This window comes from Malaclemys terrapin, chromosome 2 (assembly GCF_027887155.1).
Source record: "Malaclemys terrapin pileata isolate rMalTer1 chromosome 2, rMalTer1.hap1, whole genome shotgun sequence".
Lineage (NCBI taxonomy): Eukaryota > Metazoa > Chordata > Testudines > Emydidae > Malaclemys > Malaclemys terrapin.
In genome coordinates this window covers 1,229,666-1,255,546 of record NC_071506.1, presented here as the reverse complement: position 1 = coordinate 1,255,546, position 25,881 = coordinate 1,229,666, and the positions used below count along the sequence as shown (strand labels likewise).

General features: G+C 58.2%; 1 protein-coding gene across 3 annotated transcripts; it reads left to right on the top strand.

Annotated features, from left to right (window-relative positions):
- Positions 1-444: 444 nt before the first annotated feature.
- Positions 445-25,604, top strand: PARP10 (poly(ADP-ribose) polymerase family member 10). 3 transcript variants are annotated; one of them, XM_054018956.1, is made up of 11 exons: positions 445-493; positions 1,128-1,294; positions 1,522-1,767; positions 9,991-10,224; positions 10,598-11,466; positions 11,944-12,156; positions 12,464-12,575; positions 13,182-14,225; positions 18,308-18,453; positions 24,164-24,338; positions 24,932-25,604. In XM_054018956.1, exons 2-11 carry the CDS (start codon positions 1,129-1,131, stop codon positions 25,240-25,242), a joined length of 3,516 nt encoding a protein of 1,171 aa, XP_053874931.1. In that variant the 5' UTR covers positions 445-493; position 1,128; the 3' UTR covers positions 25,243-25,604. The 3 variants fall into 3 exon arrangements, with proteins under 3 accessions (XP_053874931.1, XP_053874929.1, XP_053874930.1); XM_054018954.1 differs by having other exon boundaries at positions 12,461-12,575; XM_054018955.1 differs by lacking the exon at positions 445-493 and having other exon boundaries at positions 1,005-1,294; positions 12,461-12,575.
- Positions 25,605-25,881: the final 277 nt, after the last annotated feature.

Genomic DNA, 25,881 nt, shown 5'->3' with positions numbered 1-25,881 from the left:
CAGCCCCGCCCCCAGCTCTGAGCTCTCCCGGAGCCCCGCCCCCCGGCCTGCAGCCCCGCCCCCAGCTCTCCCGGAGCCCCGCCCCCGGCCTGCAGCCCCGCCCCCAGCTGTGAGCTCTCCCGGAGCCCCGCCCCCCGGCCTGCAGCCCCGCCCTCAGCTCTCCCGGAGCCCCGCCCCCGGCCTGCAGCCCCGCCCCCAGCTCTCCCGGAGCCCCGCCCCCGGCCTGCAGCCCCGCCCCCAGCTCTCCCGGAGCCCCGCCCCCGGCAGTGCGCGCTGGGAGCGGCCCGCCCCGACTTGACGTGACGTCTTCGCTCGAGCCGCGCTCGCGGCCCCGCCACTGCCAGATGCCGCCGGGGGGGTCGGGCAGGAGTTGGGGGCGGGGCCAAGGGACAGGGGGCGGGGCCATGGGGTTAGGGGGCGGGGCTGGAGGGGTTGCGGAGCGTCCTCCGACTAGTTTCACTTTCGGTTCTCGCCGGGCTGGGTCCTAGCCCAGGTCAGCGGCGGGGGGCCCGGCACGGGGGGGGGCAGCGAGTTGGGGGGGCCCCGGGAGTCCTGGGCCGGGGGCGGTGAGAGGCTGCGCTGGCCCCCTGGCCCCCTGTTTGGGGGGCGGGCCGCAGCTGGGGGGGGGCGGAGTTGGGGGGGGCGCGCTGCCCCTGTCTGGGGGGGGCGGAGTGGGGGGGGGCGCGCTGCCCCTGTCTGGGGGGGGGCGGAGTTGGGGGGGGGCGCGCTGCCCCTGTCTGGGGGGGGGCGGAGTTGGGGGGTGGCGCGCTGCCCCTGTCTGGGGGGGGGCGGAGTGGGGGGGGCGCGCTGCCCCTGTCTGGGGGGGGCGGAGTTGGGGGGTGGCGCGCTGCCCCTGTCTGGGGGGGGCGGAGTTGGGGGGTGGCGCGCTGCCCCTGTCTGGGGGGGGGGGCGGAGTGGGAGGGGGCGCGCTGCCCCTGTCTGGGGGGCGGGCCGTGGCTGTGGGGGGTACCCTGGCCCCTCGGGGGGGACGCCCCGCCCCCATCTGGGGGCAGGCTGGCGGCTCCCTTGTCTCTGCCCCCCGCATTGAGGGGTGTGGGGCTGGCCCCCTGTCTGGGTGGGGGTGCTGGGCACAGCCCTGCCCCGGCTGAGCGGCGGTGCCCTTGCAGGATGGCGGAGGCGGTGCGGGCGCTGGAGGTGCTGGGGGTCCCTCTGGACATGGAGGAGGAGCTGCTGGTGCTGTACTTCGAGAACAGGCGCCGCTCGGGGGGCGGCCCCGTGCTGGACTGCAGGCGCCGGGGCAGTCGCGCCATCCTGACCTTCGAGAGCCCTGAGGGTGAGTGTGGGACACGAGTGCGGGTCTGGGGGCGTAGCCCCCCTCGCCCTGGCTGCGGGCACCCACACTGCAGCTGGGGGGTGGGGGCAGCTCCCTGTCCTGGCCCGAGCTGGCGGGGCAGTGCCGGGGGGTGCTCTGGGGGAGCAGAGCTGCTGGGGGGTGGAATGGGGCAGCCCCTCTTTGCTGTGCAGGGCAGGGGGCTCACGGTGTCCGTCTCTCCCTCCCAGATGTACAGAGGGTCCTTGCCAAGCCCAACCACACCCTGCAGGACACTGGGCTGGCAGTTCGCCCAGCTGCCCCACGGGATTATGGGAAGGTGCTTCTCCGGGGCCTGAACCCCCAAACCGACTGCAGCCTCCTGGAGCTCTATGTGGAGTATGTGCTGAATTGTGAGAGCCGGCGATACACCATCCACCGCAGCCCAGCCGGGGACCAGGCCCTGGTGCAGCTGCCAGAGCCGCTCAGTGACTCAGGTAGGAGCTGGCCCCCAGCTGGGGCTGTCGGGGGAAGGGGGTGGCCAGAGGAGCCTGCCTCGAGGCCACATGTCATTTCTTGGGGTGTACAGGAGGCAGCAGGTGTGGGGGAGGCTCGAGGGGCCAGTTTGGAGAGCAGTTAAAGGTGTAGAGCCTTAAGGTTCATAACATAATAAAATGTAATATCCCTAGGGTGAGCAGGGGGGACACCACAGCTGCCCACCACAGTAGCATTTAAGTTCAGAAAGGGGGACTACACAAAAACGAGGAGGTTAGTTAAACAGAAATTAAAAGGTACAGCACCAAAAGTGAAATCCCTGCAAGCTGCATGGAAACTTGTTAAAGACACCATAATAGAGGCTTAACTTAAATCTAGACCCCAAATTAAAAAACATAGGGAACCAAAAAAGGGCTAAACAACAAAGTAAAAGAAGCAGAGAGAGGCAAAAAGGCATCCTTTAAAACGTGGAAGTTTAATCCTATTGGGGAAAATAGAAAGGAGCATAAACTCTAGCAAATGAAATGTAAAAATACAATTAGGAAGGCCAAAAAAGTATTTGAGGAACTGCTAGCCAAAGACTCAAAAAGTAACAGCAAAAATGTTAAGAATGTTAGAAGCAGGGAACCTGCCAAACAACCAATGGGGCCACCGGCCAATCAAGATGCTAAAGGAGCACTCATGGGGGATAAGGACATTGCAGAGAAACTAAATGAATTCATAAGAACAGCCATACTGGGTCAGACTAAAGGTTCATCCAGCCCAATATACTGTCTGAAGCACCTGGTATTGGCTGCTATCGGCAAAGGGAGTGAACAGAACAGGGAATTATCAAGTGATCCATCCCTGCCGCCCACTCCCAGCCTCTGACAAACAGAGGTTTAGGGACACCATTCCTGCTAATAGCCATTGATGAACCTATCCTCCTTAGTCGGGGGATATGATTGAGGTCTATAAAATTCTTTGCAATAGTTTTCAGGGCTGAGGGAGATTATCACACCTGAGACATTCTTTTTAGGTGACAAATCTGGGGAACTGTCCTAGATTGAGGTGTCATTAGAGGAGGTTTTGGAACAAATTGATAAACTAAACAGTAATAAGTCACCAGGACCAGATGGTATCACCCAGGGTTCTGAAGGAACTCAAATGTGAAATTGCAGAACTAACAACTGTGGTATGTTACCTATCATTTAAATCCGCTTCTGTACCAAATGACTGGAGGATAGGGCGGAACTGGTTGGGAATTTGAAAGTGGAAGGCAGCTTGGGTGAAAGTGATCATGAAATCATAGAGTTCACAGTTCTAAGGAAGGGTAGAAGGGAGTACAGCAAAACACAGACAATGGATTTCAGGAAGGTGGATTTTGGTAAGCTCAGAGAGCTGATAGGTAAGGTCCCATGGGAATCAAGACTGAGGGGAAAAACAACTGAGGAGAGTTGGCAGTTTTTCAAAGGGACACTATTAAGGGCCCAAAAGCAAGCTATTCTGCTGGTTAGGAAAGATAGAAAATGTGGCAAAAGACCACCTTGGCTTAATCACGAGATCTTGCATGATCTAAAAAATAAAAAGGAGTCATATAAAAAATGGAAACTAGGACAGATTACAAAGGATGAATATAGGCAAACAACACAGGAATGCAGGGGCAAGATTAGAAAGGCAAAGGCACAAAATGAGCTCAAACTAGCTACGGGAATAAAAGGAAACAAGAAGACTTTTTATCAATACATTAGAAGCAAGAGGAAGACCAAAGACAGGGTAGGCCCACTGCTTAGTGAAGAGGGAGAAACAGTAACAGGGAACTTGGAAATGGCAGAGATGCTTAATGACTGCTTTGTTTCGGTCTTCACCGAGAAGTCTGAAGGAATGCCTAACATAGGCCTTGGCTACACTTGGGGATTAACAGCGCTGCCGCGGCAGCACTGTGAAGCACGAGTGTAGTCGTGCCACCAGCTCTCCGAGGGGAATAGCTTGCAGTGCTGCAGGCGCTGATTACACCGGCGGTTTACAGCGCTGCGCTCGGGGGGGGGGGGTGCATTTTCAAACCCCTGGGCGCAGCAAGTTTCAGCTCTGTACAGCACCAGTGTAGCCAAGGCCATAGTGAATGCTAATGGGAAGGGGGTAGGTTTAGAAGATTAAAAAAAGAACAAGTTAAAAATCACTTAGAAAAGTTAGATGCCTGCAAGTCACCCGGGCCTGATGAAATGCATCCTAGAATACTCAAGGAGCTAATAGAGGAGGTATCTGAGCCTCTAGCTATTATCTTTGGAAAGTCATGGGAGACGGGAGAGATTCCAGAAGACTGGAAAAGGGCAAATATAGTGCCCATCTATAAAAAGGGAAATAAAAACAAGCCAGGAAACTACAGACCAGTTAGTTTAACTTCTGTGCCAGGGAAGATAATGGAGCAAGTAATTAAGGAAATCATCTGCCAACACTTGGAAGGTGGTAAGGTGATAGGGAACAGCCAGCATGGATTTGTAAAGAACAAATCATGTCAAACCAATCTGATAGCCTATCAAAGAAAGCTAACGAGTCTTGTGGATAAGGGAGAAGCGGTGGATGTGGTATACCTAGACTTTAGTAGAAGCAGAGCATAAGTTTGAAATACAGACAGTATAGAGCCAATATTCATAACTTCAACTACAAAAGTAATACACACATATAGACAGCATAATCATAACCAGTAAACCATAACCTTGTCTTAGACACCTCATTTGACCCCCTTTATACAAGATTTGGTCTCACTACAGGACTTTGGTTGCAACCATGTTCTATATGGTCCTAGATTATGTCAAAAACGTCACAACTATAACCATGGTATTTCTGTAACTCTTCAGCTGGTACCAGCTCTCCTGATGTTTCCGTTCAGAGGCTGAAAGATAGAAGCTTAGAAACAAATCAGCACAGTGCTCCCACCACGGCAGACCCTGCTCGGTTTTTGCCACAGTGTGTCCAGTACTTGGGGCTACACAAATGTTCATTAAATGGTGCATTTCTTGTGAGTGTAAATTCTCCCTTTTTTCCAGTAAAAGGGCATTAACACTTCATCTAGAAAAAAATATTCATTTTAAAATCCCCAGCCACTTTGCCATGGCCTGGAGGTTTGAGGCAGAAGCAAGCACTGTTGTTACTGTTTCACTTCCATCGCCCTTTCTTGTGGTTGTGTCTGGTTTTTGTTGTTGTTGTTACTGTTGCAATGGCATTTTGGTCCTGGGAGGAGGAATCTACCCAAATATCCCCTTCCCAATCTCCAGAGCGGTCCCAAAAGTGTGCCCCTTTTGGGGTCTCAAATGTTCCTTCTCCTGATGTTACTGCTGCTGTAAGGTTTGAGAGTGGCGTTTTAATTCTCTGTACCCATCCTTAGGGGCATTGAACTGGGTTTGGGTACTAATGGACAGACATTTCCATTTCTCTGCTTCTGCAGCAGAGGCTTGTAAATCTTGGTGCAGTTTTTTGTTTTCATTTTTACATTTAGCCAATTGAAGGAATACTTCATTGCAGGTTTTCCATAGAAGCCGAACTGCGGCTACTTTTTTTGTTTTTTTTCCATTGGGGTTGAGGGTTTATATATCAGTAAGTACCGAGCCAATTTGTCTTCTAGGTTTGAAATTGTATGGACATCAGCTAAAACTTGATTAGACCAAGGGCTGTGTCCAAATGTTTGCAAGATTTGTTCATAAGGTGTGGGTTCTTGTACAAAAGGCAATATTTTTTGTTGTTGTTTTTTAAGGATATCTTTAGACTGTGTTTTCTTAAACATTTTTTTTCAACAATTGTGAGCAACAACCAACCACAAAACCAAATTGATAAATATCAATCACTATAACCCCCTAACTCCTAGAAGAGCAACTTCACTTTTTAACTCCTGGAAGAGCAAATAAACTCCTATTTCCTTCAGAGGTTATGTGGTTAATCAATTGAAAGTTTCCAATCTTTTTCCTCTAGTGCCAGGCTCACGAAAGCTGGCGGTGTGCACACCAGTTTTTATAATAATCGTGGATTTTCTGCTTGCTCCCCAAACTGCATTCTCCACCAATAATGTTATGCAGACAAAACTACACAGGATCGTTTTAGGGGGCAAGACAAAGATGCCACATTTATTATGATACCACAATTTGATTTATGACCAATAACTAACACACACACACACTGTTCTGCAGCTGCTGAACGTAGCTTGAGTCCGTGGCTCGATTTCGCAGCTTGGGTTCGTAGCTTGTGGCGGTAACTGGCCAGGAAAGCCGGGCACAAGGAAGGGCTGGGTCTGCCCTCTCATGTTGGCAGCAGATTGTTACCCTCCTCCAAAGTCTCCCATCTCACCCAGCCTTTTTGTAGGCTTTAGTTTGAATCCAGAGTCTATAGGTCTTGCTGTGTCACGCTGCCTCTGGGTTCGGTGTGATTAGTCACCCGTTAATTGCAGACGTGACTTTCAGCCTCGGACCTGGCTTTGATCTTCCTTCTATTGTACCTTTGTTGTTTTCTTTTTAGGGTGGACTCTTCTCACTTTGTCAGGGTTCTTGTCTGCATCTTCAGCTGTTGGTGTTTGAACTCTGTTTTATCAGGATAGGCTGGGGCTGGAGGTTGATTTCATCATCCATACATACCTCATTCACACATTTAAACTAAACGAATAAGATTACAGCAGGGTTTTGCAAAAATGAAGGTTGCAGCAAGGTTTTACAAAATGGAGTGAGCTTTTTAAAATGGAGTTTGTTACAATATAGACAAGTGTAAGGAATGACTGAGTGAGCAGAAGCTACAATGGAGACAAGTATAATGAATGGCAAACAGTGAGCAGAAGTTACAATGTTGAAACAGTGCAAGTTTCAGTGATTTAAGCAGCAATTAGATTGAAAGTGAAACTTACAAGGGCAGCAGGCTGAATGCTGTGACTCTTAACAAGCATCTTAATGGTCAATTAGCCAGTTGTTGTTTCATTCATAAAACTTTACTTATGAAGTTACATTAATAGAGTGAACAATTAATGAATAGCTAATGTGATGCCAATTTTTTAAAAAGCCTCCAGAGGCGATCCCACCAATTGCAGGCTGGTAATTCCTGATGCATGGTTTTTGTAAAGGGAAATCATGCCTCACCAATCTATTAGAATTCTAGAATTCTTTGAGGGGGTCAACAAGCATGTGGACAAGGAGGGTCCAGTGGATATAATGTATTTAGATTTTCAGAAAGCCTTTGACACCGTCCCTCACCAAAGGGTCTTAAGCAAAGTAAGCTGTCATGGGATAAGAGGGAAGGTCCTCTCATGGATTGGTAACTGGTTAAAAGACAGGAAACGAAGGGTAGGAATAAATGGTCAGTTTTCAGAATGGAGAGAGGTAAATAGTGGTGTCCCCCAGGGGTCTGTACTGGGCCCAGTGCTATTCAACATATTAATAAATGATCTGGAAAAAGGGGTAAACAGTGAGGTGGCAAAATTTTCAGATGATACAAAACTACTCAAGATAGTTAAGTCCAAAGCTGACTGCAAAGAGTTACAAGGGAATCTCACAAAACTGAGTGACTGGACAACAAAATGGCAGATGAAATTCAATGTTGATAAATGCAGAGTAATGCACATTGGAAAACATCATCCCAACTATACATATAAAATGGTGGGGTCTAAATTAGCTGTTACACTCAAGAAAGAGATCTTGGAGTCACTGTGGATAGTTCTCTGAAAACATCCACATAATGTGCAGCGGCGTCAAAAAAAGTGAACAGAATGTTGGGAATCATTAGGGAAGGGATCCATGGCCGCCCTCATCTTGAATACTGTGTGCAGATGTGGTCGCCCCACCTCAAAAAAGATATATTAGAATTGGAAAAAGTACAGACAAGGGCAACTAAAACTATTGGGTATGGAACAGCTTCCTTATGCGGAGAGAATAAAAAGTCTGGGATTTTCCAGCTTGGAAAAGAGACGACTAAGGGGGGATACGATAGAGGTCTATGAAATCATGACTGGTGTGGAGAAAGTAAATAAGGAAGTGTTATTTACTCCTCATAACACAAGAACTAGGGGTCACCAAATGAAATTAATGAGCAGCAGGTTTAAAACAAACAAAAGGAAGTATTTCTTCACACAACACACAGTCAACCTGTGGAACTCTTTGCCAGAGGATGTTGTGAAGGCCAAGTCTATAACAGGGTTCAAAAAAGAACTAGATAAATTCATGGAGAATAGGTCCATCGATGACTATTTTGGTCAATTTCACGGTCATAGAATTTTCAAAATAGTAAATTTCATGACTTCAGCTATTTCAATCTGAAATGTCACTGTGTTGTCACTGTAGGGGTCCCGACCCAAAAGGGGCTTGTGGAGGGGTCACAAGGAGGTCGCGATATTGCCACCTTTGCTTCTGCGCTGCTGCTGACAGTGGAACTGCTTTCAGAGTTAGGCAGTGGGAAAGCGGCAGCTGCTGGCCGGGAGCCCAGCTCTGAAGGCAGCGTCACTGCCAGCAGCAGCGTGGAAGTAAGGCACGGTATGGTATTGCCACCCGTACTTCTGCGCTGCTGCCTTCAGAGCTGGGCCCTCGGCCAGCAGCAGCTGCCGCTCTCTGAACGCCCACCTCTGAAGGCAGCAGCGTAGAAGTAAGGGTGGCAATATCGCAACCCCCCTACAATAACCTCGTGACCCCCTATGATTCTCTTTCGGGTTGGGACTCCCAGTTTGATAAACGCTGGTTTCCCCCTTGAAATCTGTATAGTACAGGGTAAAAGTACAAAAAAGACCTGATTTCATGGGGAAGACCAGATTTCACAGTCCGTGATGCATGTTTCACGGCTATGAATTTGGTAAGACCTTAGCTATTAGCCAGGATGGGCAGGGATGGTGTCCCTGGCCTCTGTTTGTCAGAAGCTGGGAATGGGCGACAGGAGATGGATCACTTGATGATTTCCTGTTCTGTTCATTCCCTCTGGGGCACCTGGCACTGGCCACTGTCGGCAGACAGGATACTGGGCTAGATGGACCATTGGTCTGACCCGGTCTGACTGTTCTTACATTCAGGTTCTTAGGTTTTTAATATGTTTTATTGGACCTGGTCAGGAGTTTTCAGTCAATGATTTTCCATTGGAAAATTCACTTTCCACAAAATTGTTTTCTGTTGGAAAATGGTTCCCAGCTCTGCTTCTCCCCCTCTCCTCAGAAGCCCGGGCTTCCTCGCTGTGGGGCGGCTGGCCACTGACCTGCCCGGAGCCAGGCAGCGCAGGGAGCCTCCGAAATATGTAGAAAACGCCCAATGGAAATGTCCTTTTGACTTGTTCCGAAGCAAAAGGGGGTGCTCCTGCTCCCCGGAAAGCTCCAGCTTTGGGCCATTCTGACTCTTGTGGGAGTTCCCGAGGAAGGAGATTCGGGTTTCCAGCCGGCTCTGCGAACCGGGGGTGAGCAGGGCGGTGGCGGGACCTGCCCAAACCCGGCAAGCTCAGGAAGGATGGGCCAAGTCCATGGATAAGCAGGATCCCCACTTGGGACAGTTCATACTGGAGGGGAGGTTCGGTGTCTGGCCCCGGGGGTTTAAGCCCATCGCTGTCTGCTAGCCCGTAGGCTGATCCCTAACGAGGGGGGCAGCTTGTCTCCCCTCTGCACCTGTGGCGTCCTTGCACCTTCTTCTGCAGCACCTGGGGCTGCCGCTTCAGAGCCAGGGGCCCAGGCGAGCTGGACCTTGGCTCTGACCCTCTCTGCCTGTTCCTCTGTTCACCCGCCCCGGGCAAATGGCTTAGAAACTAAACAGGTGACGGGAGCGACCCCTTCCCAGCGCTGTTGGCTCCTGCGTGTCTCGTCTGAGCAGGCTGGGGAGAGGGCTAGTCTCTGCCGCTGTGCTCCCTCGGCCGCTCTGGGGAAGCCTGGGATGGGCACCCGCTGCTGGCTGGAGCCTGCCCTCTCCAGGCACTGGGTGGCTCGGTCCCTCCTGGCTCGGGAGCGCCCGGTGCTCGCAGCTCCTGGGAAGCGGCCGGCAGAACTGAGAGCCTGCAGCACCTCTGCTCTGCTTGTGGCCAGGCTCAGCCGTCCTGACCCGGCGTTACTGATCTCAGAAAGTAAGTGGGGTGACCTAGAGTCTGCAGCTGCCACCCCACAGCCCCTCCCCCAGCAGATCCCTCTGGGAGCCCTGAGGGGGCTCTCTCCCCACTCTGCCCTTGCCAAGTCTGTGATGTGGGGGTGTCTCTTTCCCTCTGCCCTTGGCCGGCTGGGCTGGCGGTGGCAGGCTCACTGCTCTTTGCCTTGGCAGAGCTCCTGGGCGTGGAGGAGCGTGTGCGCCGGCGGCCGCTGGACGGGGGGCCGCTGTCCGTGGAGTGGGTGCAGCAGACAGACAGTGTGCTGGTGCAGAGCCGGGGTGCCGGGCTGAGCAAGGACCTGCTGGAGCTCTACTTTGAGAACAAGCGGAGCGGTGGGGGCAGCGTGCAGGCCGTGAGGGTGCTGGCAGGGGGCAGGGCGGCCGTCATCTCCTTCCAGGACCGGGCAGGTGAGTGGGGCTGGGGCGGGGTGGGATCAACGCTCAACTGTCTGCTGGGTTGGGGGGCTCCTGGAGGCTGGACCAAGTGAGGCGTGGAGGGGGGGGGTCTGCTGTGAATGCAGGCGGGTGCCTCCAGCCTGGCACTGGTGCGTGGCCCAGCTCACACAGACCCTTCAGGGCTGCAGGCAGAGAGGCAGGAGACCGCTGCTGCTGTTCCCAGCACATGGTCCGGAGCCCCCCTCCGGGGCAGGGGCAGGGAGCAGAGCCGGGTCTGGCTGAGGTTGCTGGGGCAGTGGGCACGGCACCCCTCCCTGCGTGGTCTGGGTGCGTCTGTCTTCCCGGGCAGCTCTTAAACCCATGTGCCTGTGTCACTGCCCTGCAGCTGTGCAGCGGGTGCTGGAGAAGCCCCACAGGCTCCAGGAGAGCGACCTGGACCTCTCCCCATACTACGACTTCCTGGAGCCCCCTGACTGCCCCCCGGAGGAGGGAGCCGAGGCACCCCAAGGGGAGGCGGCAGCAGTGGATGGCGGGCCCCAGGCCATCTGCGTGAGCCTTGAGGACACAGCGAAGCGGCAGCTGCTGGAGTCCAGCGGGGCCCTGCCGGAGCTGCAGGCTGCCTTCCCGGAGCTGACGCTGCGGCTGGAGGAGAACGGGGCCTGGATCTCGGGCGGGGATGCAGCCCGGCGGCAGCAGCTGCAGGAGCGGCTCCTGGACACCCTGCAGGGGATGGCCCAGGACCTCCTGCCACTCCCGGCCCAGACCCTCAACTTCCTGCAGCGCGGCGATGTGCGGGAGGAGGTGGAGCGGCTGCTGGCCAGCCAGGGCTTGCCGGCCCACTACGCACCCAGCGGGAGCGCGCTGAGCGTGACAGCGCTGAGCCCTGTGGCCACCCGCCAGGCCATCTCCTCGCTGAGCGCGGCCCTGAGCCCCTTTTGCCTGGCGGTGTCAGCGCAGCACCTGCACGCCCTGGGGTCACCGCGCTGGGAGCAGCTCCAGGCCTCGCTGCGCTGCTGCACCGTGTGCCTGGCCCCCGGCGGCGAGCACCTGCAGGCCCTGACGCTGCGCGGCCTGGAGCAGGAGAACCGGGAGAAGCTGCAGGGCTTCCTGCAGGATGCCGCCCTGGATGAGAGCCTGGTGTCCATGGAGCCGGGGATGCTGCGCTACCTGCAGCTCTACTACCAGGAGCTGCTGGCCGGCATCGCCGAGGTCACGCTCCTGCCGCTGGAGGGCACCGACGTCACCGGCTTCAGGGTGAGCAGCCGGTGCCGGCATGCAGGGCTGGGCATGGGGGGGTGGGGCGGGATGGCCTTGGGCCCCCACGGCCGTTTCTGGGCAGCCTGCGGGCTCCTGCCCCACTGCCCCGTGGGGCTTGTTTAGGGCAATGCAGCCTGCCCAGCAGCCAGTGCAGGCAGGTCACATGGTTCACGACAGCACTGCATTCTGGGAGCTGTGGTCTGCACCATGCTGGATTGAGGGGGTGGAGATTGCAGTCAGCTGCATTAACTGTGACCCCTGGCATATTTCTCTCTCTCCCCCCCCCCCCCCCCCCCAGCGCCCCACGGGGGGAGCTGGCGTTGTATGTGTCGTCCCGTCCCCCCCAAGGTCCCATGTTGTTCCTCCTCCCCCCATGTCCCGCAGGGGTGGAGGGTGGGGGGCTGGCGCTGCACCAGTCCCAGCCCCCCCGGGCGCAGAGTCTGCCGGTGCCTCACGCCGTCTCTTGTCTTGCAGCTGAGTGGGGAGGCGGGCGCGTGCCGGGCAGCGGCAGAGTTCCTGCAGAGCCTGCTGGGCACCATCAGCTGCCAGCCGGTGACCCTGCGGCACCCCGGCATCGCTCGCTTCCTGCTGGACAAGCGAGGCCAGGGCATCCTCCGGGAGCTGGAGAGCCGCTTCCGGTGCGTGATTGGGCTGGAGCAGGTCCACTGGAGCCCCCCGTACGCACAGGTACGGCCGCAGCTCGGGGCACGTGAGCACAGCCGCTCCTCCAGCCTGTCTGCCAGGCTCAGTGCTGGCCCATTGGGATGGGGCGGGCAGCCACCGGCAGGTGGGTGAGCTGGACACTGGGTCTGGAGAGGGGTGTGCAGCTGTGGGGTGACACAGGTCTCTAGGGGAGCCTGCAGGCAGGCGTGGGGGGCAGTCAGATGAGGGCGGGTAGAGAACCAAGGGGGGGCTGGCCCGGGCAGAGGCTGTTGGGTGCTGGCAGGGAGCCGGGTCCTTGGCTGACGTCTGTCCTGCCTGCCTGTCTCAGCAGGACCTAGAGCTGCCCGAGGAGCCCGTTCCTCTGAGCTGCCGCCGAGATTCGCTGCCCACACGGCTGGAGCCGCCCGACGGCGACACCACTGACTGGTGCACCACCAACATAGGTAGGGCTGCTCCTGCGGGACTCGGACCCCCAGCGGGCTCTGTCCTGTGCCTGGGGGAGTGGACAGGGGCTAGAACCCAGGCAGGGGGCAGGCGGCCGGCCCTCCCTCCTTCCCCCTGCTGGAGCCCTGGGTAAAGGTCCAGAACTTCCTGGCTCTATGGGGCTGGGATGGGGGGTGGGGTAGCACTGTTCAGGGGCCCGATCCTGCAGCCCCAGCCCCCCTTAGGGGAATGCTCAAGGCCAGGGTGGCTGCACCATTCCCCTGCGCTTGCCGCGTGAGCTTGGCACTGCCGTGGCGGCTGGCAGCTTGTTGGCACTTCTCCGGGCCAGGCAGCCTGTGCCCCGGCCCACCCCGCAATACGGAACCCGGCTCTGGCCCCGCTGCCGGGGCAGGGGGCAGCCTGGCCGTGCCCTGGGGTACCGGCCGCTGCAGGAGGAGTTGCCACTCAGACTCCCCCACCTGTCCGCCCTGGTAAATCTTCCACCTGCTTACTGTGCAGGACGGGCCCCAGGGCAGTGGCTAGGCCCTGTCTGTCCTCCCCTCCCCCAGCACGGGGGCTGCCCCGAGAGTCGGGCACGGCCTGTCTGACCTGCTGTTGCCCTGCAGAGGAGATCAAAGGCCTGCTGGCCTCCCTGGAGCCCGGAGACATGGCGGGGGCTGCCCAGCTGGCCGCCCCTGCTGCCGGGGAGGCCCCGGACTCGGCAGCGACCAGCCCTGAGGAGGAGGAGGAGGAGGATCTGTACACTGTGGGAGAGCCTGGCACTGCCGCGGGGCAGGAGGAGGCGGAGGCGGTGCCTGCAGGCCATGACGGGGAGCGGAGGGGCCCGGCAGACGGCGACGAGGAGGAGGAGGAGCTGCCCTCCGCCACCAAGTGCTCCAAGGCCACCTTCCAGTCGGAGTGCAGCATGGAGGAGGAGGCGCAGCTGCTGCTGGCCATCCAGCGGTCCATGGACAGCCAGCACTGGGAGGAGGAGGAGCTGCAGCGCGCCACGGAGCTGTCCCTGCGCTCCTACGAGCAGGAGCAGCACCAGGCCCTGGCAGAGCCCGCGGCTGACCGCAGCCTGCAGGCTGCCCTGGTGGAGTCGCTGGAGGAGGCGCTGTGTGTGGCCGGCTCCGCCCAGCTCACCATCTACTCGGCCTACGAGCAGGACGTCAGCGCGCTGCCGGGGCAGCTGGAGCAGGCGCTGCGGGCCCAGCAGTGCCAGGAGAAGGTGGCGAGCGAGGCTCTGCGGGCCCTGCCCTCGCGCTGCCGCGGGTACCTGGCCCAGCTGCAGCGCCAGCACGCTGTGCGCATCTCCCTGCAGGACGCCACAGCCACCGTGCACGGCTTTGCCGACTACACGGCCCACGCCGCCCGCGACCTCACTCGGCTCCTCGCCCGCCTGCTGCAGGCCCAGCGCCCGCTTGGGGAGCCAGCCGCGCGCTGGGTGCGCTGGGAGCCCCCCGGCACCGCCGCCCCCTACTCCTCGGAGGCCAGCGCCCTGCTGGAGCAGGCCTGGCGCCAGCAGCAGAAGCGGCTGGATGTGCTCTTTGATGGCAGGCCCTTCACCATAGACTTTGAGCGCATGGAGGAGTACGACATCGGTGGCGCCTGCACCCTGGCCATCTCGCGCACTGAGCCCCCGGCCCCGGAGAACGGCCGCCCTGCAGGTGCGTGCTCCCAGCCCCGCTGCCTCCGGCCCTGGGGGGGGGCCATCTCGGGTAGTTCTCCAGCTGTCGTGCAGGCAGTCAGGGCTTGGCAGCTGGTGGGTCCTGGTGGGGTGGAGTCAAGGTTCCAGGCAGGTTGTCCAGTCTGAGCTCCTGTGCTAGCCCCGCACCCGGAATGAGAGCAGAGACTCCCAGCCCACGGGAGACCCGGCTGGCGTGTGCCACGGGCAGCGAACACTGAGAGCAGGGGAAATTAATATCCCATCCCATCCCATCTCCTAGAACTGGAAGGGACCTTGACAGGTCATAGAGTCCAGCCCCCTGCCTTCACTAGCAGGACCAAGTACTGATTTTGCCCCAGATCCCCAAGTGGCCCCCTCAAGGATTGAACTCACAACCCTGGGTTTAGCAGGCCAATGTTCAAACCACTGAGCTATCCCTCCCCCCTTAGACAAGGTGAGAGACCCCCAGGTAATCCTGGCAAGGGACCACACGCTTCAAGGGAAGGCGAAACCCCCCAGGTCTCTGCCAGTCTGAGCCCATACAAGCGGTCAGTCAGCCCCTGGGCACGTGAGCTAGAACCAGCCAGCCAAGAGCCTGCAGGCTGCTCAGAGCCCTGGCCCATCCCGTCCAATGTCCCGGCTCCAGCCGGGGCCACCCTGATGCTTCGGTGGACGGAGCTGATAAAACCCAGACTATCTTGGGGAAGGGAACCTGTCGTGAGCCCTGCAGGTGACCCCCTGAGGAACATGAGACAAACTGGAGTGAGCCCCTCCCCCTACCAGCACAACCACCAGCTCTCCGGAGACTCTGGAGACTCTCAGCTGTTTGCCCCACAGCTCTCGCTGGGAGGCTGCTCCAGAATCTCCCCCCTCGAATGCTCAGAAACCTTCTAATTTCTGGCCGGATTTGTTCCTGGCCTGTTTCTCCCCACTTGCTCTTGTGCCAGCGTTGTCCGTTAGCTTCACCAGCTCTTTGCCCTGATTAACTTTTCCCTGCTATATTTACACAGAGCAATGTCTGGCCAGACAAGCCAACGTCTGCTCCCATCAGACCGGCCCTCCACTAATCCACATGGCTCCTCTCTGCCCCTGGTCCAGCTGGAACGCACCGTTCCCGAGCCTGGGGTCCAGAACTGTGCAGCGCCCCCGGGCCTCGCTCACTGGCAGCAGCACTGTCGCTCGGTCTCTCGGCTGGAAGTGCCTTGCCTGCTACATCCCTGGCCTGCACGTCCCTGTTCCCCAGCCCGTCCTGCTGGGGCTCGTAGGCACGCTGTGCTCAGCCCCCAGCCCAGGTCTCTGCTCCGTCACGGCCAGCTGACGAGCCCCTGGTCTGGAGCAGAAATTCTTATCATTGGACCCTAAATGCCGGCCCTGCACTTCGTACGGTTGAATTTCATCCCATTCCTGTCACTCCGGATCTTCCTGGAAACTCTTCCCGTCTCCCCCTGGTCCCCCGGATTGGCCAGGCCTCCCAGCTTCCCATCGGCCCATTTCGTTCACACGCTCCTGCTCCTGATGAGAGTGGGCCCCAGGCCAATCCTCGAGAAACTCCCCATGTCACCTCCCTGCGGGGCAATAGTTCATCTTGCAGCACAGCCCTCCTGACCCCCAGCTTCCCGAATTTAACTCACTTTCCTGTGCCAAAGGCTGCTCTCAAATCCCCATGCATCCCGTCTGCCGTATTCCCCTCTGAACAACGCCCTTCTTCGAGAAAATAACGAACAGGTGAGTCTGGCCCGGGCTGCCTTGGTAAACCCGGCTGTGTTACGGCCCCTGTACCACCGGCCTGCAGGAATTTCATTCTGCTTTCCTCCCCCGTCGTTCTACGGCCTGGTGTGCTCCCACGGTCAGACTAACAGCTCTGGAATTGCCTGGGTCGCTTCTCTTCCCTTTCTTAAATACCTGCACAGCCTCAGCTGTTCTCCACCCCCAGAGCTGGATTTCTTACCAAGCCTTGCGCCCGGACTCACAGCCTCCTGTGCCCGTTCTTACCGCACTCTGGGTCGGCAGTGCCCCAGTGCCCCGGAGCTGAGCGCATTAAACCTGGAAGATTTTCTTCCACCTCAGCTGTCGGAATTTCCTTTTGTGCCGCCATCCAGCCTCATGGGCACGGTCCCTGTTACCGTCCGGACTGGGCCATACCTAGAGTGTCTTTAATCTCCTTCCCAGCCCCACTGCAGGGTGCCCCAGCCTCATCCTTCCTTATTCCTTTTTTATTGATGGGACTGAAAAACCCTCGTCGTGTGTTAATGTCCTTGGCAAGAGCTAATTCCGCTCGACTTCCAGCAGCCCTCCCTTTATCCCCACTCCTCCCAGCCCCCTCAATGTGCCGTTCTTTGCTTTTCCACTCCCCAGAGACTCTCTGCTGACTCCTAACAACCGGGTGAGGTGGGCCTGGAGCCCTTCCCTACAAACTTCTTCCCCTTACTGGGGATGCCAGTTGCAGACGGTTTTGTAGAGTGATCGGAAGAAATTCCAAGCGGCCGCTGCATTTATTTCCTTGGGCTCTTCAGTCCAGCCGACTTGGCTAACGAACTCCCTTTGTTTCCCACAGTCTGTCTTTCGGAAATCAAAACCCAGAGCTGATGGCCTGGTTTTGATTCGGTTTAAATTAAATGGAAAGATCATCAGCACATGAGCACTGGATCCGAGGTTCCTTTTCTATGACCAGCTCTTCTCTGATGCCCTCGCTACTTACCAAAACGGAAGGCAAAATTGCATCACCTCTTGTTGGTTCAGTGACAATTTGATGTAGAAATCTGTCCTCGATAACATCCAGGAATAAGTGGGACCTCCCAGTGTTAAGAACATAACGGCCAGACTGGATCAGACTCATGGTCCATCTAGCCCAGAGGCCAGGGCGAGGTGCTTCAGGGGGAATGATCAGAACAGGGCAATTGTTGAGTGATCCATCCCCTGTCATCCAGTCCCAACTTGTCAGAGGTTTAGGGACACCCAGAGCTGGGTTTCTATCTCTGCCCATCCTGGCCAATAGCCATCAATGGACCCATCCTCCAGGAACTTACCCAGTTCTTCTTTGAATCCAGTTATATTTTGGCCTTCACCAAATCCCCTGGCAGAGAGTTCCACAGGTTGACTGTGCGTTGTGTGACAAAATACTTCCTTTTGTTTGTGTTACTAGCATTTATTCTCCAGTTTATATCTGGGGAGTTAGTCCCCAACCGTGAGACAATTCCCAAGCGTGTTTCTCTCTGATGATATTAACGAGATCTGTCCATATCCTGTGGGTCTATAGCAGGTCCCTAACGCTGTCCCCACAGAACCTCTCTTACAATTTCTCCCCGCCCCCAAGTGATTTGGACGCAAACAGCCTCAGTTTTGTCCACACTGTCATTTCGTCTTTCTTTACAGCTCTGTTGCTGTACAACGCTACTCCATCCCCTCGGCCTTCCTCTCCTCTCTCTGAACAGCCCAGACCCGTCAATGCTTGTGTTCCACCCCTGAGCGCGATCTGCGCACTCTGCCCATTTGTGGCCACGCCGCCTCTATCAGCCGTGCTGGCCTCATGTGTGCAGAAACCTCTGGAGTTTATTTGGTGTCTCCAAGACTTTTTTCTTCTTTGTAAATGTAAGGGTGAGGGGGGTGGCCCTTTGTCCCTCTGACGAAGGGATCGCCACCCTGAAAAGGCTGAGAACCCTGGGCTAGATTGTAATGGTCCCTTCTGCACTCCGTGCGTGACCCCAGTGCATCGCTAGGGGGCGCTGTGCTGCAGGCAGTGGGGTGGGGGCTCGGGGTGGGCGCTCTCCCCTCAGTCAGTGCTGGCCTCGTTACCCCAATGTGGTGCCAGGGGTGCTGTGCTGCAGGAGCTCAGTAGGGGGCGCTCTCCCCCCGCCCCCATCAGTGCTGATCCCAATGTCCCAGTGCATCGCTAGGGGGCGCTGTGTTGCAGGCAGTGGGGTGGGGGATCAGTAGGGGGTGCTCTCCCCCAGTCAGTGCTGATCCCAGTGCATCGCTAGGGGGCGCTATGCTGCAGGGTGGGGGGCACTGACCCAATGCTGTGCAGGGGGTGGGTCTGGTATCCACCTGCTGGGTGACGTCCTGTCCCCGCCCCCCTCTCCCCAGCCACGGAAGAGAAGGGCCTCGAGGTGGACCTGGGCGAGGAGGTGAAGCTGGTGCCGCTGGCCCAGGGCTCGGAGGAGTTCCGCCACACCGTGCGCCAGTTCTACGACACGCTGGAGGACTTCCACAACAAGATTCGCATTGTGAAGGTACCTGGGGGGGCAGCACAGCCGGGCCGATTGCTCTTCCCGCCCCTGGGGCCATGGCTGTGCCGAGGGCTGGCTGTCGGATTTCGTTTGCCCGTGTCCCAGCGTGCAGCAGGGGAACTGTTGCACAAGGAGTGGGTGGGAGAACGTTTATCCCGCATATCGAGGGGACACTGCCGCAGCCTCGTCCCCACCGGACACCAGACAGGTGGGTGGGTGCTGGGGTTCGCCCATCTCGCACAGGCCCCTGGCAGGCTGTGGCATGGATGGTTCCAGACCGACTAAGGTGGACTCTCTCAGGCAAGCACCATTACCCTGTGGGACTCCCTGCCACTTGATGCTGGTGCAGCCTCGTTCCGAAAGGATTGGCTGTGCCTGGGACCCCGCTCCCCGTGGTTCTGTGTGCGCCCCCTGCTGGCTGCGCCAGTGCCTGTGAGGCTGCCTGGTACCCCAGCACTCCCTGGCTGTTCTAGGGGTGTTCCCCGCTCTCACCACTATTCTGGGAGTCTGAGGCAGGGCCCGCCTGAGCCTGGGTATGAGCTGGTACACTGGTGAGGCCTCATCTGGAGTACTGAGTCCAGTTTTGGGCCCCACACTACAAGAAGGATGTGGAAAAATGGGAAAGAGTCCAGCAGAGGGCAACAAAAATGATTAGGGGTCTGGAGCACATGACTTATGAGGAGAGGCTGAGGGAACTGGGATTGTTTAGTCTGCAGAAGAGAAGAATGAGGGGGGATTTGATAGCTGCTTTCAACTACCTGAAGGGGGGTTCCAAAGAGGATGGAGCTCGGCTGTTCTCAGTGGTGGCAGATGACAGAACAAGGAGCAATGGTCTCAAGTTGCAGTTGGGGAGGTTTAGGTTGGATATTAGGAAACACTATTGTGACGAACTGGGCCTGTTCTCACTGTGGTCTGTGAATGCTGACAGGGGAGTGTGGCTGGAATAGTCTGCATTGGAGGATGGGAGACAGCCCGAGGGCGCATACCTGAATGTGTAACACGAGAACCCAGGAAGGGATTGAAGGCCAGGTGACTCCTTAGCCCGGGAAACTGAACAAAGGCTGTGGGAGGGGTCGCGGAAGCCAGAGTGTGGGAAGCAGGCTGGAGAGATGGCTGGGAGGCAGAGATGGCTCTGACCTCCCAAGGGGGGTGGGCTGGGATGCCTTGGGACCCCAAGATGGACCTAACTGAGGGGGTCCCTGTTGTCTGTGCCTGCAAGACCTGTCTTGGACTGTATTCCTGTCATCCAAATAAACCTTCTGCTTTACTGGCTGGCTGAGAGTCGCAGTGAATCGCAGGAAGCCGGGGGTGCAGGGCCCTAACTCCCCCACACTCCGCAACAACTGGTGGCAGCGGCGGGATCTACTGCACCCCGTGGACGGCGCTTCCTGCAGTAAGTGACTGGGGAGCAGTAAAACGAAGGGGGATTGACGGGGACCAGGCGTGCTGAAGAGTGGGAGAGAGACGGTTATTACCCCTGGGAGTGTGTGACCAGCGAGAAGGACTTTTGCAGTAACAGGGTCCCCCGGGGGGATCGCAGCGAGTGGTCCCAGGGGCGGAGGAGTCTGCAGCTCGACCCTGGCAGAGAGGTGGTGACCTCGAGAAGGGCTGGCACACTAGGGGTCTCCCTGGGAACTGTGGGGAGCTGTGAGCACACAGGCCGGTGAGTGGCCAGCAGGAAGATGTATGCCAAGCGGCTTAAGAGCGACCTGGTGGAGCTGTGCAAGCAGAGGCGGCTGCGCATTGGGAGGCTCACCAAAGAACAGCTCATTGCCCAGCTGGAGGCGGAAGATGGCGCGAATGAACTGATCCCTGTGTCTCAGGGAAGCAGCCTGGCAAATGCAGCGCAGGCACCAGTGTCTGTCCCAGCTGGGAGTGGTCAGCCGGCTGCTGAGGACTTCCCGAGACCCCTCCTTCCTATGCCTAGGGGAAGGGTGGGGAGGAGCCCAGCAAATACCGAAGGCGCCGTGACCCCCCCGGCCAGCAGGGGATCCCCCCGGCGAAGCCCGCCGGCCAGCAGAGGATCCTCCCGGCGACGTTCGGCATCCGTGGAGCGGAATTGGCTGGAATGGGAGAAAGAGCTAAAACTGAGAGAGCTGGAGGATCGTGAACGACAGAGACAGCATGAACGGGAGGAGAATGAGAGACAGAGACAGCATGAAGAGAGACAGAGACAGGAGAATGAGAGACAGCGTCAGCATGACCTGGAACTAGCGAGATTGAAGGGCAGCGAACCCCCGACTGCGGTGAGTGAGGGGGGACCCAGGACTGCACGGAGCTTTGATAAGTGCATCATGGCCCCATACAAGGAGGGGGAGGACATGGATGACTTCCTGGAGGCCTTTGAGACGGCCTGCGAGCTGCACCGGGTTGATCCCGCGGACAGACTCCGGGTCCTTACCCCCTTACTGGACCCCAAATCCGTGGCATTGTACCGCCAACTGGGAGAGGCAGAGAAAGGGGACTACGAACTATTCAAAAAGGCCCTGCTACGTGAGTTTGGGCTGACTCCTGAAATGTACCGGGAAAGGTTCCGGAGTCAAGATAAAACCCCTGAGATCTCATATCTGCAACTAGCCGCCCGCATGGAAAGATAGGCCAGCAAGTGGGCTGGTGGGGCCCAGACGAAGGAGGACCTGATTAAACTGCTGGTACTGGAGCAACTGTATGAGCGGTGCCCATCCGACCTGAGGCTGTGGTTGGTGGACAGAGAACCCGCGACACGCCGGGCAGCTGGCTGATGAGTTTGTAAAGAGCCGGTCAGGAGATAAAAGGGAGGAGTCCCAAAGGAACAGTCCCACCACAACGCAGAGAGAGAGTCACCATGGGACCTCCCCATGGGAAAATACAGAAAAAACCCATCAGAGGGGAGCATCCGGCATCAGGACCATCCGACCTACTCAAGGGGACCCATGGGACATGGGCTGCTACCACTGTGGCCAAAAGGGCCACATACGGGCCCAGTGCCCTAGGCTCAGGGACAGACTGAGCAGACCGAACCCACAGAGGGTTGACTGGGTAGAGACCCAGCCCGGCGAAAGGCAGCATTCCCAGGGAAGGGGGGCTGGCAGAGTACCACCTGCTAAGGAGGGAGGAGAGCTCCAGGCCAGCTCCTCTAGGGGGCTGGATGCCCCAGACTCAGGGTTTTTGGTTTATACGGTGGGCGCGGGGCTGTCCCTCCGGAGAGAGTACCTTGTTCCCCTGGAGGTGGATGGGAGGAAGGTCGATGGATACTGGGATACGGGCGCAGAGGTGACGCTAGCCCGGCCTGAGGTGGTGGCCCCAGATCAGGTGGTGCCCAACACCTACCTGACCCTGACGGGGGTGGGCGGAACACCAGTCAAAGTGCCCGTGGCAAGGGTACACCTGAAGTGGGGGGCCAAGGAGGGCCCCAAGGATGTGGGGGTACACCCGTATTTGCCCACTGAGGTATTGATGGGGGGGACCTGGAGAACTGGCCAAGCAGCCCCCAAAGGGCACTGGTTGTGACCCGCAGTCAGAGCCGGCGAGGGGCACTGCGCCCTGGCCTTGGGGGGGGTGCCTTGCCTGAGGCGCAGGACCCTAACCTGGTGGGGAGGGAACGCCCAGGGACACGGCTCAGGGAGGCTGCAACTTCAGACCCAGCAGGCGAGAAAGAGCAGGTGGCCATCCCTGTCCCAGCTGCTGAGTTCCAGGCCGAGTTGCAGAGAGATCCCTCCTTGCGGAAGATAAGGGACCTGGCTGACCTCAATGCGGTACAGACCATGGGACGAGGTGGCCGGAAAAGGTTCCTGTGAGAGAAGGGGTTCCTGTACCGATAATGGGCTCCCCCCGGGGAAATGGAGTCAGGGGGGATCAGGAGGCAGCTGGTGGTACCCCAGAAGTATTGCCGCCAGCTGCTGTGCCGGGCCCATGACATTCCCCTCTCAGGGCACCAGGGAACCTGGCGTACCCAGCAGAGGCTGCTACGGAGCTTTTACTGGCCTGGGGTCTTTGTTACTGTCCGACAGTACTGCGGATCCTGTGACCCCTGTCAGAGGGGGAGGAAGGCCCGGGACAAGGGGAAAACAGCTTTAGGACCCTTGCCCAGCATAGAGGAGCCTTTCCGGAGGGTGGCCAAGGTTAAAAGGGCGGCTCTAAACCAAGGGAGCCCAAAGCACAGACCTCCAGACTGGAGCGCTGGGAGAAGACCACAGCCCAGTTGGAACCCCAGAGGTATGGGGGTGGAAAAAGGGCACAGGCCGCATAAACCTTCCCACATGCGAACTGCGAGTGCCATCAAGCAACCCCGACCTAAGGGGGGGCGTGAAACTGAAGGGGCCTGGTGTAATTCTCACCAAGGAATGGGAGGGATGCGGGGGCATCCATGGGAATGTGGGTAGGTTCGAACTTCCCCGGGTCACTGGCTAAAGTGACCCTGCTCAGTTCGGTCTCGAAGGGGGGAGAGATGTGACGAACTGGGACTGTTCTTGCTGGGGTGTGTGAATGCTGACAGGGGAGTGTGGCTGGAATAGTCTGCATTGGAGGATGGGAGACAGCCCGAGGGCGCATACCTGAATGTGTAACACGAGAACCCAGGAAGGGGTTGAAGGCCAGGTGACTCCTTAGCCCGGGAAACTGAACAAAGGCTGTGGGAGGGGTCGCGGAAGCCAGAGTGTGGGAAGCAGGCTGGAGAGATGGCTGGGAGGCAGAGATGGCTCTGACCTCCCAAGGGGGGCTGGGCTGGGATGCCTTGGGACCCCAAGATGGACCTAACTGAGGGGGTCCCTGTTGTCTGTGCCTGCAAGACCTGTCTTGGACTGTATTCCTGTCATCCAAATAAACCTTCTGCTTTACTGGCTGGCTGAGAGTCGCAGTGAATCGCAGGAAGCCGGGGGTGCAGGGCCCTAACTCCCCCACACTCCGCAACAACTATTTCACTAGGAGGGTGGCGAAGCACTGGAATGGGTTACCTAGGGAGGTGGTGGAGTCTCCTTCCTTAGAGGTTTTTAGGCCTGGGTTGACAAAGCCCTGGCTGGGATGATTTAGTTGGGGATTGGTCCTGCTTTGAGCAGGGGGTTGGACTAGAAACCTCCTGAGTCCCTTCCAACGGGGTGTGGAGGGACACAAGGCCCTGCACCCCCAGCTTCCTTGGATTCACCATGACTCTCAGCCAGCCAGTAAAGCAGAAGGTTTATTAAGACGACAGGAACACAGTCCAAGACAGGTCTTGCAGGCACAGACAACAGGACCCCCTCAATTTGGTCCATCTTGGGGTCCCAGGAGCACCACAGCCCCGTTGGAGGGGGTCAGAGCCCCGTCTGGGCTCCCTCCATTACCAGCCAGCTCCTGACCCACCTCAACTCCCTCCAGCCTTTGTCCAGTTTCCTGGGTAGAGGTGTCACCTGGCTTCTCACCCCTTCCTGGGTTCTCATGTTACATGCTCAGGAATCCTCCCTCAAGGCCAGTCTCCCATCCCCCCATGCAGACCGTCCTAGCCACACTCCCCTGTCTTCCCAGGCCAACACTCCCCACTCAGCATTCAAAGACCACATCCCACATTAAGAACAGTCCCAGTTCGTCCCACTACCCCCCCCCCCCCCCCCGACTCCTTGGGAACCACTGGCCATGCTGGGGGAGCCCATGGGCCCCGGCTGGTGCCTTATCCCCTCACTGCCCACTAGGGGCACCTGTCCCTCCCCGTGGCACAGGGGCTGGTCTGGCAGGGCCTCGCTGACCCGTGTCCCTGACGCAGGTGGAGAAGCTGATCCACCCGCTGCTGTACAAGCAGTACCAGCTGAAGAAGGCCTGCATGGAGAAGGCGTGCGGCCACGAGGCCGTGGAGCGGCTCCTCTTCCACGGCACCACGGAGGAAGCCAGCCGGGAGATCTGCCAGCACGGCTTCAACCGCAGCTTCTGCGGCAAGAACGGTGAGTGGGCGGGAGCAGCACAGGGAGGGGCCAGGCGCATGTGGAACTCAGGGGCTCCAAGACCCCTCCATGCACAGGAGTGAACTGATGTTTCTGGAAGTCACTCCCTGCGCCAGCCCTGGACATTTCTCCCAGAGCTCGGGATAGAACCCAGGAGTCCTGGCTCCCAGACTCCTGCTCTAACCACTAGACCCCACTCTCCTCCCTGAGCCAGGGACAGAACCCAGGAGTCCTGACTCCCAGCCACCAACCCCCCACTCTAACCCACCAGCCCCCATTCTCCTTCCTGAGCCAGGAACAGAACCCAGGAGTCCTAGCTCCCAGCCCCCCTGCTCTAACCACTCGACTCCACTCCCCTCCCAGGGCTGGGGACAGAACCCAGGACTCCTGACTCCCAGCCGCCAACCCCCTGCTCTATCCCACCAGCCCCCACTCCCCTCCCAGAGCCGGAGACAGAACCCAGGAGTCCTGGCTCCCAGGGCCTGGTTGACCTGGTGCAGGTGGCCGCCTGCCCCCTCTCGCGGCTGTGCTGTGGGTGCTGCAGCCTGGAGCCTGCTGTGCTAACCCTGCGCCCTCTGCCTCCTGCTCTCCAGCCACACTCTACGGGCACGGGGTCTACTTCGCGGTGAATGCCGTGTTGTCAGTGCAGGAGCAGTACTCCCCACGCAGCGCCGACGGCAACAAATACGTCTTCGTGGCCAAGACCCTGACTGGGGACTACACGGCGGGCAGCCGGGACATGCGAGCGCCGCCCCTGAAGGAGGCAACCGAGGCCCCGCTGCGTTATGACAGTGTGGTCGACAACCCCCCGAAGCCGGCCATCTTCGTCATCTTCAATGACACGCAGGCCTATCCGCAGTACCTCATCACCTGCCAGCTGTCCAAGCCTCCAGCGCCGCGCTGAGCCGCTGGGCGTGCGCTGGGTCACCTGCTCCAGCTCACAGCCTGCCTTCATGCCCCTCTGTGCCTGCGGCTCTCAGCCCTGCCCTGGAGAAGGGGCCTGGCACTGGGCTCCGCGGCCAAGCTCTGCCCTGTGGAGAGGCCAGGGCCACGTGGCTCCACGGGGAGCTGGGCTGCTCTGGGTCCCCAGGCCCCATTGCATGGCAGGGAGCCCCCAGATGTTGTATAGTCCCTCTGCCCATTGCCCGCATACGGTGCCCAAGGGCTGGTGCCATGGCTCTGTCGGGGGGTGGGACCAGGAGCTGAACCCCACGAGTCATGGAGAGCCCTGGAAACTGGACCCAGAATAAAGAGACAGCAGCCTGAGTCTCTCCCTCTGTCCCTGGGCTCCGGGGGGTTGGGGGCAGGGGCGTCACTCCTTGGAGCATCTATGCGCTGTTTGGCTCCGCTGCTTGGGGATAAGAGCCTACTGCTGCCAGCGCCTGGAGTCTTACTGGGGGTGGGGCTGTGCAGGGGCGGTCCCACAGCTGACCTCCCCTTCCCCCCCCGCCCCCATAAATGATCTGGAAAAAGGGATAAACAGGTGCCAAAATTTGCAGATGATACAAAATTACTCACGATACTTAAGTCTAAAGCAGACGGC